The sequence below is a fragment of the Grampus griseus genome, assembly GCF_964374135.1.
Source record: "Grampus griseus genome assembly, chromosome: X".
Classification (NCBI taxonomy): Eukaryota; Metazoa; Chordata; class Mammalia; order Artiodactyla; family Delphinidae; genus Grampus; species Grampus griseus.
Window position 1 is genome coordinate 17,909,489 of NC_138999.1, and position 13,334 is coordinate 17,922,822.

General features: G+C 32.7%; 1 protein-coding gene across 4 annotated transcripts in view; it reads left to right on the forward strand.

Moving 5' to 3' along the window:
• CNKSR2 (connector enhancer of kinase suppressor of Ras 2) overlaps nt 1-13,334 on the forward strand; it is a gene marked incomplete at its 3' end in the record, with an annotated part of 257,646 nt that overhangs the window by 68,846 nt on the left and 175,466 nt on the right. For all 4 annotated transcript variants that reach the window (XM_082681111.1, XM_082681112.1, XM_082681113.1 and 1 more), the window contains exon 4: nt 4,884-4,971. In XM_082681111.1, coding sequence (XP_082537237.1) covers nt 4,884-4,971 — 88 coding nt within the window. The remainder of the gene's footprint in view (nt 1-4,883; nt 4,972-13,334) is intronic.

Consider the following 13,334-nt stretch of genomic DNA (forward strand, 5'->3'; position numbering starts at 1 on the left):
TGCAGCAAAAAAAATGGTCTTGGGGTGGTTTTTTTAAATGATGTTTTCCTAGAAGTGCTTGTATCGTAACATCTTTTTAAAAATAGTTTTATTGAAGCCTAATTTACATTCTATAAAATTTATCCATTTTAAGTTTAATGAGTTTTAATAAATTTAGATATACCTATGCAATGACTTCAGATTAATTAATTACATACATTTTGTTCTAATTATCATTATTTAAATTCTTAATGACTCCTGTTTTAGTAAACTATGTTGAAAAATATACCATTTCGGAATAGGAATAAACAGTAGTGGAAGACAGCGCATAATAGACTGCAATACATAGAATCATTTAGAAAACAATATGTTCAAACCCCTGGAAAAAGAAAGGGTCATTTGATAAGTGGAATTGGGGTACTTGATTAAGCCTTTGGAGAATAAATAATGATGGAACACTACCTGTTCACTAAAGTAATTTTAGGCCTATCATTTATTTAAGAGGGAAAAATAAATCCATAAGAAAACTGGAGAAAATATAGACAAAAAATGATTTCTAGATGTAGACTTATTAAGTATTTTAAAATATGGAATAAAATGCAAAGAAATATGCTGTTTGACTACATAAAATTGAAAAACATGACTAAGTATAAGACAGATGACAAACGGGGGAAAATACTTGCTACAAACAGTTATGAGAAGCAGGGGGTTAATGTGTACTATGTGAATATTACATTTAAATTAAAAACGAAGAACACCAAAATGCAACAGATGAGCCTATAGACAATTCAAAAAACAAGAAACAGAAACTGCTAAGATGTATATACCACACAATAATTTCAAAGTACTTGAAGCAAAAAATGACAGAACTAAAAGAAGAAATAGACAGATCCACAATTACAATTGGATACCTCATCTCCTCTCTCAAAACAGAAAGTAAGGATTAGAAGAGCTGAACAACACCAGATAACAAGATATACTTGACATTTTGAGAGCATTTCATCCAACAACAGTAGAATACAAATTCTTTTCAAGTGCCCATGGAACATTCATGAAGGTACACCATATCTGCATCATAAAACAAACTTCAACACATTTAAAATAGTTTAAATCAGTTAGAATCTCTTCTTTAACCATAATGGAGTCAAACTAGAAATCAAACAACACACTTCATGGATAAAAGAGGAAATCTCAAGGGAAATAAAAAGAAATACATTGAACAGAATGAAAATTAGAGCAAGTCATAGTTTTTGAGGCACGCAGCTAAAGCAATTCTGAAAGGAAAATTTGTAAGCACTGAATGCTTATATCAGAACAAAAGAAAGGTCTCAAATCAATTATCTAAGCTCTCATCTCAAGAAAGTAGAAAAATAATTGCTAATCAACAAGCATGGGCATAAAGTTTTAGTTAAGCAAGATGAAAAAGTTCTAGAGATCTGCTGTAGAACACTGTACCTATAATTAATAGTATCGTCTTTTACAGTTAAATTTTTGTTAAGAGGTTAGATCTCATGCTAAGTATTCTTAAAAAAATAAAATTAAAGAAAAAAGAAAGTAGAAAATAAGCCCAAAGGAGCAAAAGGGAGCAAATAGTAATGATAAATGAACAGAAATCAATGAAACTGAAAACGGGACCACACTATGTTGAGAAGTCAATCAAAATTAAACGGATAATAAAGGAATACTACAAATAATTCTTTATACATACATTTGACAGCTTAGATGAAATGAACCAATTCCTTCAAAAACACAAAAACTACCAAAACTTACCCAAGATGAAATAGATTCTCTGAATAATCCTGTAACTATTAAAGAAATTGAATTGTACTTAGAAACTCTTTGGAGTAGGGGAAAAAAGGTCCAGGCCTAGATGATGTCACTGGTGAATTCTATGTTTAAAGAAAAAATAACACCAATTCTACACAGTCTATTTCAGAAAATAGACATAGAGGTAATCCATCCCATCTCATTTTATGGTACAATCATTATCCTGATTCCAATACCCGGCAAAGATAGTACAAACTTACATGTTATAATCCTCCACGAAATATTGGCAATCCAAGTCCAACCACATATAAATAGAACTGTGCACCTTGACTAAGTGGGATTCATTCTAGGCAAGCAAGGCTGCTTCAGTACTTGAAAATAAATCAATATAGTCTACCATGTTAATGTGCTGTAGAATAAAAATCATATAATCATATCAGTTAATGTAAAAAAAAAGCATTCAGTAGAATCCTATACCCGATCATGAGAAAAATTCTCAGCAAAGTAGGAATAGAGTAGTAATATCTCAACTTGATATGAAGCATATATAAAAAGCAACAGCTGACCTTGTACTGTGAAAGACAATGCTTTCCTCCTAAGATTGGGAATAAGGCAAGGCTGTCCACGCTCATCCCTCCTGTTATATCCAATACAGTAGACCAGAAAAGGAAGTAAAAGGTCTAGAGATTAGAAAGGAAAAATTAAAACTTTTCCTATTTGCAGATAATATATGTCTGTGTGTAGAATATTCCAAGATAGCTACAAAACATCTTTTTGAACTAGTAAGTGAATTTGACAAGGTTGTAGAATATGAAGTCTACACAGAAAAATTTATCACATTCTTGTATACTAGCAATGTACAGTTGGAAACAAAAAGTAAAAACATGGTATAATTTACAGTTGCTCTAGAATTAATGAGATGCCTACATATAAATTTGGCAAAATATCTACAGGATTTGTATGTGAAAACTATAAAACACTGATGTATAAAATCAAACAAGACCTAAATAAATGGAGAGACATACTGTGTTCATGGATTGGAAGACTCAACTTAGTAAAGATGTCAATTCTTAAATCTTCCTGTAGGTTTAATAAAATTCACATAAAAATTACAGCAGGATTTTTTTATAGCCACAGACAGTATGATTCTAAAATTTGTATTAAAAAATAAAGGGACCATAATACTTCATCAATTTTGAAGTTTTTTAATACTATTTTAAGTATATAACTTCAGTAATCAAAACTGGTATTGGTGGCAAGATAGACACAGAGAGTCCAGAACTTTATGCATATGGTTAGCCAGTTTTTGACAAAGGAGCAAAAGCAATTCAGTGGTGAATGGTTAGTTTTTCAACAAATGGTGTTGGAACACTTGGATAGGCAGAGGGAAAAAAGTGAACCTCGACCCAAACCTCACACCTTATACAAAAATTGAGTTAAAAATGGGTCATAGATCTAAAAGTAAAATAAAAAACTTTTAGAAGAAAACTTGAGTTAGAGTCAGGTGAAGATTTCTTAGATGTAAGGCTAAAGGTACAATCCAGAAAAGAAATTATCGATAAATTTGACCTCATTAAAATAAAAAACTTTTGACCTGCTAAAGATTCTGTTGAAGGATGGAAAGAGAAGCCATAGACTGAGAAGAAATTTTACAGGTTACCTATTCAACAAAGGACTTGCATACAGAAAATACTGAGAAGTCTCTAAACTCAATAGTAATGCCAAAAATCTAAATAAAGAATGGGCAAAGGGCTTGAGCAGACATTTCACTAAAGATTATATATGGATAGCAAATATGCACAAGTCAGCACAACCAGTTAGAAAATTATTAGGGAAATATAGTTAACGATTAAATATAGATAATATATAGATAGAGCAAATACATATAACTTTGGGGAAATGCAAGTTAAATCTGTGATAAGCCTCTACATAGCTATTAGAATGGCCAAAATACATAAGTGAAAAATACGTTTTTTAAAAAATGTAACCAATAAAGGGCCTCTCCTGTGGACCTCTGTGACAATGGGAGGTGCTTGAGTTGTAGAGTTTTCTAGAAGAGAGACAAATTCAGTTTGTAACCAGGAAGCAGTCTTATATAATCATTTATAGTAAATTGCCTTAAGAGTTATCAGTAGAGAGATCCAAAGCACTAAAGTTCTAGTAATCTGACTAAATATTTACCCCCATACCTTCTTTTCTATTTGTGATTTTGTTTTCTTTAAACTGGGCCTCCCAAATCATATAAGCTTTGGCCCCACAAAAACCTGACTGGCATTCTTAGACAAGAGAGAGGATAAGGACTAATGGAAAGGCACTGAATTCATTTGGTGGCAAAACACTTGCTTGGGAAGACTGCTGCTGTCTATAACATTCTTGAAAATATAAACCTCATACCAATATATATTATTTACATGCCAAGTTGTTTGAAAAGGGATGTGAAGTGATGTAAGTAATTGATTTGGTACAAATAAAAACCTACTTAAGTTCATAGAGTAGGTAGGTATATTAGTGTTTAACTCTGGGCTGTGGAGTCTGGAGTCAGACTTCCTGGGTTTGAATACTAGCTCCACCATTTACTAGTTTTCACTTAACCTTTCTCTGCCTCACATTTCTTATATGTAAAATGGGAATGATAATAGTGCCTGTCTTATAAGAGTTGTGAAAATTAGTTGGTACATGTAAAGCATTTAGAAAAGTAACTGGCATATAGTTAAGTCCTCGGTAGGTGATAGCTGTCATTAGACTAGCTCTGAATTGTGACTATTTCAAGAAGCCACTGGACTCAAAATCTTACTTTCATTTGAAAATAAACTAAAATGTCTTTGCTAAAGCATGCCTTTTTGGTGTTGTTTTATTTTAGATGTAGTGAAAAGACCTCGTAAGAAGTACAAAAGAACTTTTAAATATTAAGCACTAAAAAAAGAGAAATTTGATGGAAAGCAAACATTTTTCTTGAATTCTCTTCCAAGCATTTCCCTCGATTTTCTTCCTTAAATATGTTCCGAATATTGTTTATCACTATGTAAACTTCAGAACAATTCATTTCATATTACTCAAAATCTTATTTTAGGCTATTGTATTTGGGGAACTTTCAAAAGCTGTTCCTATTAATCACCGTTTTCCTTTTTTCTTTATAGATCACCATTTGCTGCTGTCACAGACTATTCAGTTACAAGGAATAATGTCATACAGCTCTGCTTGGAATTAACAACAATCGTGCAACAGGTATTAGCTGGAAATTTTTCTTCAGTTAATTTATTAGCTATCTCATATTCTAACAATGAGAAGTACTTGTATTTACCAAGAGATTATAAAATACTGGTTTGGGATTTTTCTCATTCAAAGACAAATGGTTCAAAAGAAACCAAATACATAATTCATTGGAAAACTGTGCATATAGCCCAGTAAACAAGAGTTTTATTTATCAGCAGATGTAAAAGTGATCTGAACCTCCAGAGACAGCTTTATAATAAATAAGTAGGTTACTCTCACACTTTTAGTGGGGATGACTAAACTGTATGGCCTTTCACAAAATTAAATTAATACATTTGAATAACAATCTGAGACTTTTGCTCTAAGACACCATTAGTTCCTTATTAGTACGACTATAGTTTCATTTATATGGGTATACATACAAACAAATATACATAATAGCCTTTAATTATCACCTTAATCATTTAAATGATCTGTTTACATGACCCAGTTTTTTTTACTTTGAATATTATTTAAGCCAGGGACTCCAAATCAAACGTGTTCAGTAGTGCAGCAGCTGATATAAATGTCCTGGCATAACATGGAGAAGTGGTAGAGGAGTGAATTGACTAGTACATATCCTGCAAAAATTTGTTTAAATCTAATAATAAAACACATCTGAGAGGTGTGAGGCTAGCGACCACCACTCTGTGTAAGCCTCATGTCAACCTATTGCTGCTACTGCTGGTACTTTCTCAGGGTGCCATTTTTTGTTAAACTATCCAGTGATGCAGAAATAGGGAAAGCAGAGGATAAAATGTGATGATGCAGAAGATTATTGGGGAAATTCATGATTTAATTTATCCTTCTACTCCCTGTCCTTTATGACGAGGGATAATTTTCTTATATTGCCTGTATTTTCTCAAATAAGAAAAATTTTTAATACAATCTTAAATGTTTCAGTATAGTTTCTGTTGTACCGTATAGATTTTATTAGCACCATTTCTGTGAAACTGCAGGTTTATAGAAAGGAGAGTAAGTTTATGACTTTTAATTGTGGAATACAGCAGACATTCATCAGGATTATATCACAGCAGTAAGAAAGTAACTCACTGCTGTTAGTCACAAACATGGATGAAGATGATAAACATTTTATCAGCCTTGAAATGCTGTTGTCTCACTACATGTCTTCATATTTGTTATCAGTAAATTTTATTTCTGAATGTCAAAGATTTCAACTGGATATTAGGGAGAAGAGTGGCATTTTAGGGCAAAGGTCAGCAAACGTTTTCTGTGAAAGGCCAAATTTTAAGTATGTAAGGTTTTGTAGGCTTTAATGATATAGGCTATATGATGTTTGATCCAAGTATTCAACTGCAAAAGCAGCCGCAGACAATGTGTAAGTGAAATCAATGGACATGGTGATGTGCCAATAAAACTTGTTTTACAAAAACAAGCAGCAGGTTGAATTTAGCCCTGGGCCACAGTTTGCTGACTCATGTTCTAGGGCTATGCTAGTCCAGTGTGGTTCGTGGGCCAGTAGCATTATCATCACACAGAAACTTGTTAGAAATTCAGATTCTTGGCACACACTCCAAATGTACTGTGGGGAGTGCCCAGGAATCTGCATGCTTACTAGTTTTCCAGGTGATTCTGATTCTCATACACTGTTCTAGGGCATAGGAATGAAAGAACAGTAATATAATCTATGGGTAAGTTTTCTTGTAGATCTGTATTGTCAGTGACATTTCTTCAAAAATATGTTTCTAAAGCTGTTTTTTTTAAAGCCATTAAACTTGACCAGAGATTTGAGATGTGGATAATAGACTATTAGTTTCTTCCCTTTTACCATGAGAGAAAGAAGTTTTCTCTGCTTTAAGGGTACCTACTACACAGTATTTGTATGATAATCATTCATGGTACGTTGGATATGTGTTCAGTAGCAATCTATATGCCAACAGTCATAATAATACAATAACTATTATTATCCGCTACATGACAAGATCTGTGATAACTATTTTATGTATTACTTAAGGTTTTCATTTATACGTGAGACCCAAAATAATTGGAATACTGTGGAATTAAATGGGAGAATTGAGTTTATTTTTCAACTTTTTAAACATGAGAAACTCATACGTATTATCCATTCTATGAGAATACAATCCATCTGATGTCACCTTCTAAAATAATGTCATTTCCATGCATAATTATGACAGGAAGTGGATGTTTTTAATTTCTTGTGTCTCCTTTAAACATCTGGATCTGGATGGCCAGTTTAAGGTTAACTTTTGAGTAATTGACCCACTCTTTGTTGCCTGGTAAACAAAGACTGCAATTCTAAATGGCAAGTCTGATAAGTTTTCTTGAAAATCTTGAAGGAGAATCAGGTGTATTTATTTTCACTGAATTCATTCATACTTAATGTTTTCCCATATCAAAAGTAGATAAACAAAGTGATCTTTTAAAAAAATTACCTTTCTTTTAACTTTTACTGTAGAGTGAAGTCAAAAGTGGAAAGTTTTCTATGTTTAGAACTCACAGGTTCCAGAGCATACCTCTGTCACGCTAACCTTCAAATGTTACATTACGAATGGCTGAAATGATTTTCAGTGACTTAAAATTTCCTGTAGAGGCATGTGCAGGGGTGGAAGTGCAGTTTGTGTAAGATAGGACTAACCCACCCATTCTGCTATTTTAAGAACCTACCATCTAAGTAACAAGTGATGCAGTTTTTGTTTCCAGAACGTATGAACACCTGCTATAGACCTCTACTTCATAGAAGACATATGCCATTCTGATATTGCCCTCAGAGGCTTGTTCATGCTCATAACAGGACCTTTTAACAGCTGCACTGTTTGGCTCAACATTCTCTTTAGGAATCTTACGTCAAGGCATAATGGGTTTAAGTTTTGCTATTTACAGATCAGGAAACATTAGGTAGAAGAGAGAGAGAGATACTTTTACAGATTGAACTTTAAGTACATTCTGTCTTGACCAAGTAATTGAAATACTCCAAGTATACAGAGGACGTAGAAGGACTTTCTGTACCCTTGACCACTGTACACTCTGTTTTGAAGAGGATGCCTTGCCCTTCTTGGGAAGAGGATGCCTTGCCCTTCTTCTTGCCCTTCTTTTGAAGAGAATGTCTTGCCCTTCTTGGGTAGCAGAAACATTACCCATTTCTATTTTTTTTTAAAGTTCAGTAGCTCATGACATTTCTCACAGTTCCTTCTACCTCACTCTCATTTTCCCATCACATGTCCTGTTCCATGTGTCACCTTTAAGATGCTTCCAAACAGAAACTTCTCTGTATATGGGTGTTCTTGGTTCTTGCCTTGCCTACCCCCTCCCAACATGTTACCTGACTTGATATCTTAATTCACTTACTTTAACGAGGTCTTTTATGTGGTACCTTAAAGGAAATATTAGTTGTAAATTTCTCTCAATAAAATACATCTTCAGGGCTTCCCTGGTGGCGCAGTGGTTGAGAGTCTGCCTGCCGATGCAGGGGACACGGGTTCGTGTCCCGGTCGGGAAGATCCCACATGCCGCGGAGCGGCTACGCCCATGAGCCATGGCCGCTGAGCCTGCGCGTCTGGAGCCTGTGCTCCGCAACGGGAGAGGCCACAACAGTGAGAGGCCCGCGTACCACCAAAAAAATAAATAAAATAAAATACATCTTCATGACATTCTGATTTAATCTACTTATAAGTATAGAATGGATCACTTTCAGACTAGTCATCCCAAAGCCCAGCTCCAATTCTGTCGCTTTCAGCGATTTTCCCCTAATTTCCAAATTGATTACAAATTCCTCTTTGGAATTCAAAGGACTCCAAGTAAGGTTCTAACATAATTTCAATTTTATCTTCTAGTACTCCTTTGTATCTTAATTGTACTCCAGTTCATGTAGATGAGTTATTGTTGGTAAAATAGATCTTGCAGTTTCATCTTTTTATGTTGTGAGGCCTCCTCAGAACATGTCCCATATATCTTTTTATCACTGCCTGTCAAAATTATGTCCCATCCTTTAAGGCCTCTAGGAAATGCCACCCCACTCATGAAACTTTTACTATTTCTCATAATTGTTTGTATACCCCCTACTTTGACCATTTATATTTAATCAACCATGGTTGATGTAGTTGCGATTAAATTAAATATACCACCTTGCTCTTTGTCTTCTATGTCTCCAATCTGGTCTTTGTTCCTTTTTCTGTATTAATTATTTTTTATGATTACAGTTTGTCCCCTTTGTTGACTTATCAGCTACAATTGCTTGTTGTATGAGCAAAGGTAGAAATCCCTTAAACTTACTTTACATGCATTTTACATCTTGTCAGTTATATTCTGCTGTGAATCATAATTATCTGACTTCCATTAGACTGTTATCTTCTTGAAAACAGGAACAATGTTGTGCTCATTACTTACTTGTTAAAATAAATTGACCTGAGCCCCAGTTATCCCATGTAGTTTGCACATACTCATTTATACTCTTCCAGAAAAATCTAGAATTAAATGCTTAAATCATTACTTATTTTTATTTCAACTCCAGTGTAAAAGCTGCAGTTCTGTCTCTGCTACTCATATGAAGAACCCCAGAGATATCCAGAGACACCCATCACTTTACATCTCAGTTTATTCATTAATTAAAATAAAAATATTGATCCTGATAACCATTTTCCAGTGCTAGAATGAAAGTGAACGAAACTTCTGAAACACTATGCTGTTATATAACACTAACAAAATATATTTTTTTAGAGGAAACTTAATTGTAGGCATGATATGAATATTTGTAAATCATCTCTTAAATAATCTATTATTTTTCTACTGTTGTGTGATGTCATATCTTTGATACCAAGTCTTTCTGGGCTCTGTGGTCTGTTGCTCCCTATCTTGGCAATAGGAATGAGGATGGTAATTAAAATGATGAAATAAAACAGTTAAGTGTTTGCTTCTTGATGATGAAACTACAGGTGATTTTAGTTTATTTAGACTATGTTTCTGTATTTTTCAGATTTTCTAAAATGAATTTGAGTTATCAGAAAAACAAAATGAATGCTATGTACATTGAAGAAATACTACTTTCAGTTTGATGAAAGAGCACAGCATAGATGAATACTTATTATATTTTAAAATAAATTACGTAGTTTACAAACAGTCAGTGTCCATCTAATGGTCTCATTCAGCCATTAAATACACACTAATCATCTCATTCACTTGGAATTGTATGCAGTATCTAAAGACAGAATTAAACTTAAGCTGCCAGTAAAAGAGGCCAACTTGAATAAGCAAAGTGTAGATTTAAAAAAAAATATCTAGGGCATGCATTTATTACCAGGCTTTCAAGAAATCTCATCTGAACAGTTATGATGATAGTTATGCTTTGAAATATGCTGTACTTCCAATTATTTTCACTCAACTTTAATTATTTTTATTCCCTTTGAGCAAGATGAGATGATCAATATCTAAAAATAAACTGTCACAAATAGCTTTTCTTTTCCCTTCTTAACACAAAGGAGTGGTACTATGAAGTAAGTGGAAAGTGCTTCTTGATATTGGCTACTTATATTTAAAGTAATGCAAACATTAGAGGAGAAAGAGAAATTTCTTTTAACAAGCTCTGTTTGGAAGAATTTATTTAATCTTACTGTATCTGTTTTTCTTATTTTCAGATGTGATGGGTTTAGACAGTTATAGTTGAAGTCTTTTAAAGAGATTCTTCCCCCCAACACCTCTTCCCCACATAAGATATAATAACACATTTGAGAAAAAAGGGAAACTGGTTTTAAAATCTTAAATGGGAAGAATTCTCACAAAGAACTGAAGCTTCAGATATTTAGAGCACTGTCAGCACCTGAAACAGAAAAATGAGACAGGTACCCACGCACTTCTTGTCAGCATTGAAATAATTGCCATGATGCCTACCCTAATGAGTATCAGCTTAACCTAAAATTATTCTACTGCACCATTTAAAATTTTTTCTAGTTCAAACACAAAAAATGATTAATTAGATTGTCACTAGTTAAGAAATGGGTGCAAAAGTATCGGTTTGCCAGGTGAAACTTTGGTGGAACTTAGAATACTTGGGGCAAGGGACGGAGGGTGGGGACAATGAGTATTGGGAGATTTGAGGCTTAGCCCTGTTGTTTCATGAGCATTTCACCTTGGACAAACCATCTATAAACAGAAATAATTCTATCTATTATTGTGAGAATCAAATTAGATGTATTAAAAATGGTTCACAAATGTGAAGTGAAAAACAAAAGTAAAGTATTATTAATTATAAAATGGATGAGAAAAAGACTTGATACAAAGAACTAGAATAACAAGTTTGTTTTAAATAATAAATGTACAGATTTTTTTCTCCATTTGGTGTTAGTTTTCTTCAACTACATATACAGTGAAGGAGATACTGAGAGAAAAATTTCAACATGTGAAACATTCTAAATCAGATTTTGAACTGTTAAATGCAGAGTGAAAACTTCCTTTTTTGTTTATTTAAAAAAATTTTTAATTTAATTTGTAAGTAAACTTTTTATTTTGAGATAGTTGTAGATTCACATGCAATTGTAAAATGAAGACTTCGTTTTAAAATTCAAGTTCTGCTGATATACTCTTACCTGAAATGGTCCCTTCTAAATTATATATTATAAAATGTTCTTGTGTTTTCTCATGGGCTTGCTTGTTTTTCATCCTTTTAAGACTCATTTTTCCATGTCCTTGAGTATCACTGATTTTTCTGGATAGTGTTTGAAACATACTTCTTTCCCTTACCATTCCCAGCTTGAAGTTAGAAAAAAAAAAAAAGGTCAATAGTCTTTCACCTAAGATGGTTGTAAATAATTTTTGAGAAGAAAAAATACAAAGAAAAGAGAAATTTTAGAAACCTTTCTAAAAACATCAATCTATTTTAAATATGTGCTTTTTTACCTACTGCATGGTCAACAGTTTCCTTTCCCACCCTCTAAAATTTGAAGAAATAGCATGTACTGTTCAAAACATCTTAACTGAGAGAATCTTCACTGAGAACTGGAAGTTTTTTTAGATGTTGAAAGGGAGCTTTTATGGTCCTAGCTTGTATTCGTTCCGTTGATGTTGTATGCCATCTGTGTAAAGGTTTGTATGTAGCACACTCTATACTCCTCTAATTTCTATATTTTTTATATTATAAAAGCAGTGTAATATGCTTTATAGAAAAATTTAGAGTAATGAAAAGAAAAAAAGCATTGCTTGTAATCTTTCCACCCAAAGAAAATGCCTGTTATCATTTTGCTTGTTTTACTTGCCATTTTGTCTGTTTTCATCCATATACACATATATATTTTCAAAATGGTCTTTTTCATTTAGTATTGTGCCATAATTTTTTAATTTTACTGCATAATTATTAGGTCTTTTGTCCTTTAAAGAAGTTTATAAAATAATAATACTCATTAATTTAAAAAATACAGAAAACCATAAAGAAGACTAGTTACTGTCATCCCAACTTAAGCACCAGAAACAACTGTGCCACTGCTTTGGTCTTTCCTCTAATAAATATCTTTACTTAAGTTGTTATTCTGATTTTATGACAGTTCATTTGTTTGATTTTTTTTTCCATATTTACCTGTCTGATGTATTTTGTTCCTTTCTAACTCTTTGTTCAAGAAAATGGAAAAAATAGTCTTCAAAGGTCAATAGTGGAAATGGTTCTTTTTGATGGACATCTTCCTCTAAATTATGTGTGTGTGTGCTTTCTACTCATTTTTGTTACCTTTACACCATTTTAAATACATATCAGTAAAAGTAAACTATTTATGAGTTATTCTTTAAATATACATTTTTAAATAAAAATGTAAGTGAACATATTGAGTATATAACCCTTTTAAAAAAATATTCCTGCTTGAATTTGATCTAACCTGTTTTATCTTAATTGGGTTGTTATTTACTCAAGGTAAATACCCAAGAGAAAATAAGAGCTTTTTTAGGACTTAATTGAACTGGTATTTGTGGTTTAAATTGTTAGGGCATGTATTTATAAATAGCAAAAAATTAAAATAAAAGATTACACAATTTTGTAAAAATAGCCTTAGAAATGATTTTTTTGTGTTTTATTAAGGATTTAAGCAAGAAAATTTGGCCTATGAGTTTATTGACAGTACTATCATATTTTACTTTATTATGTTTTATCTATATGAATATTATGTCCTTTACCTTCCTAGTTGACACTTTATATTATTTACTCTTACCTTTTATGGCAAAATAGGTTAGTGAGCTTTGATATAAAGTAGATCTGAATTCATTATGGCTCTGCTCTTTACAAACTGTATGAACTTGGACAGATTACTTCATATCTCTGATAACTGTGTCTTTATTTGTAAAGTGGATCACCAACCACCTTGTTGGATTATTGTAGGTGAATT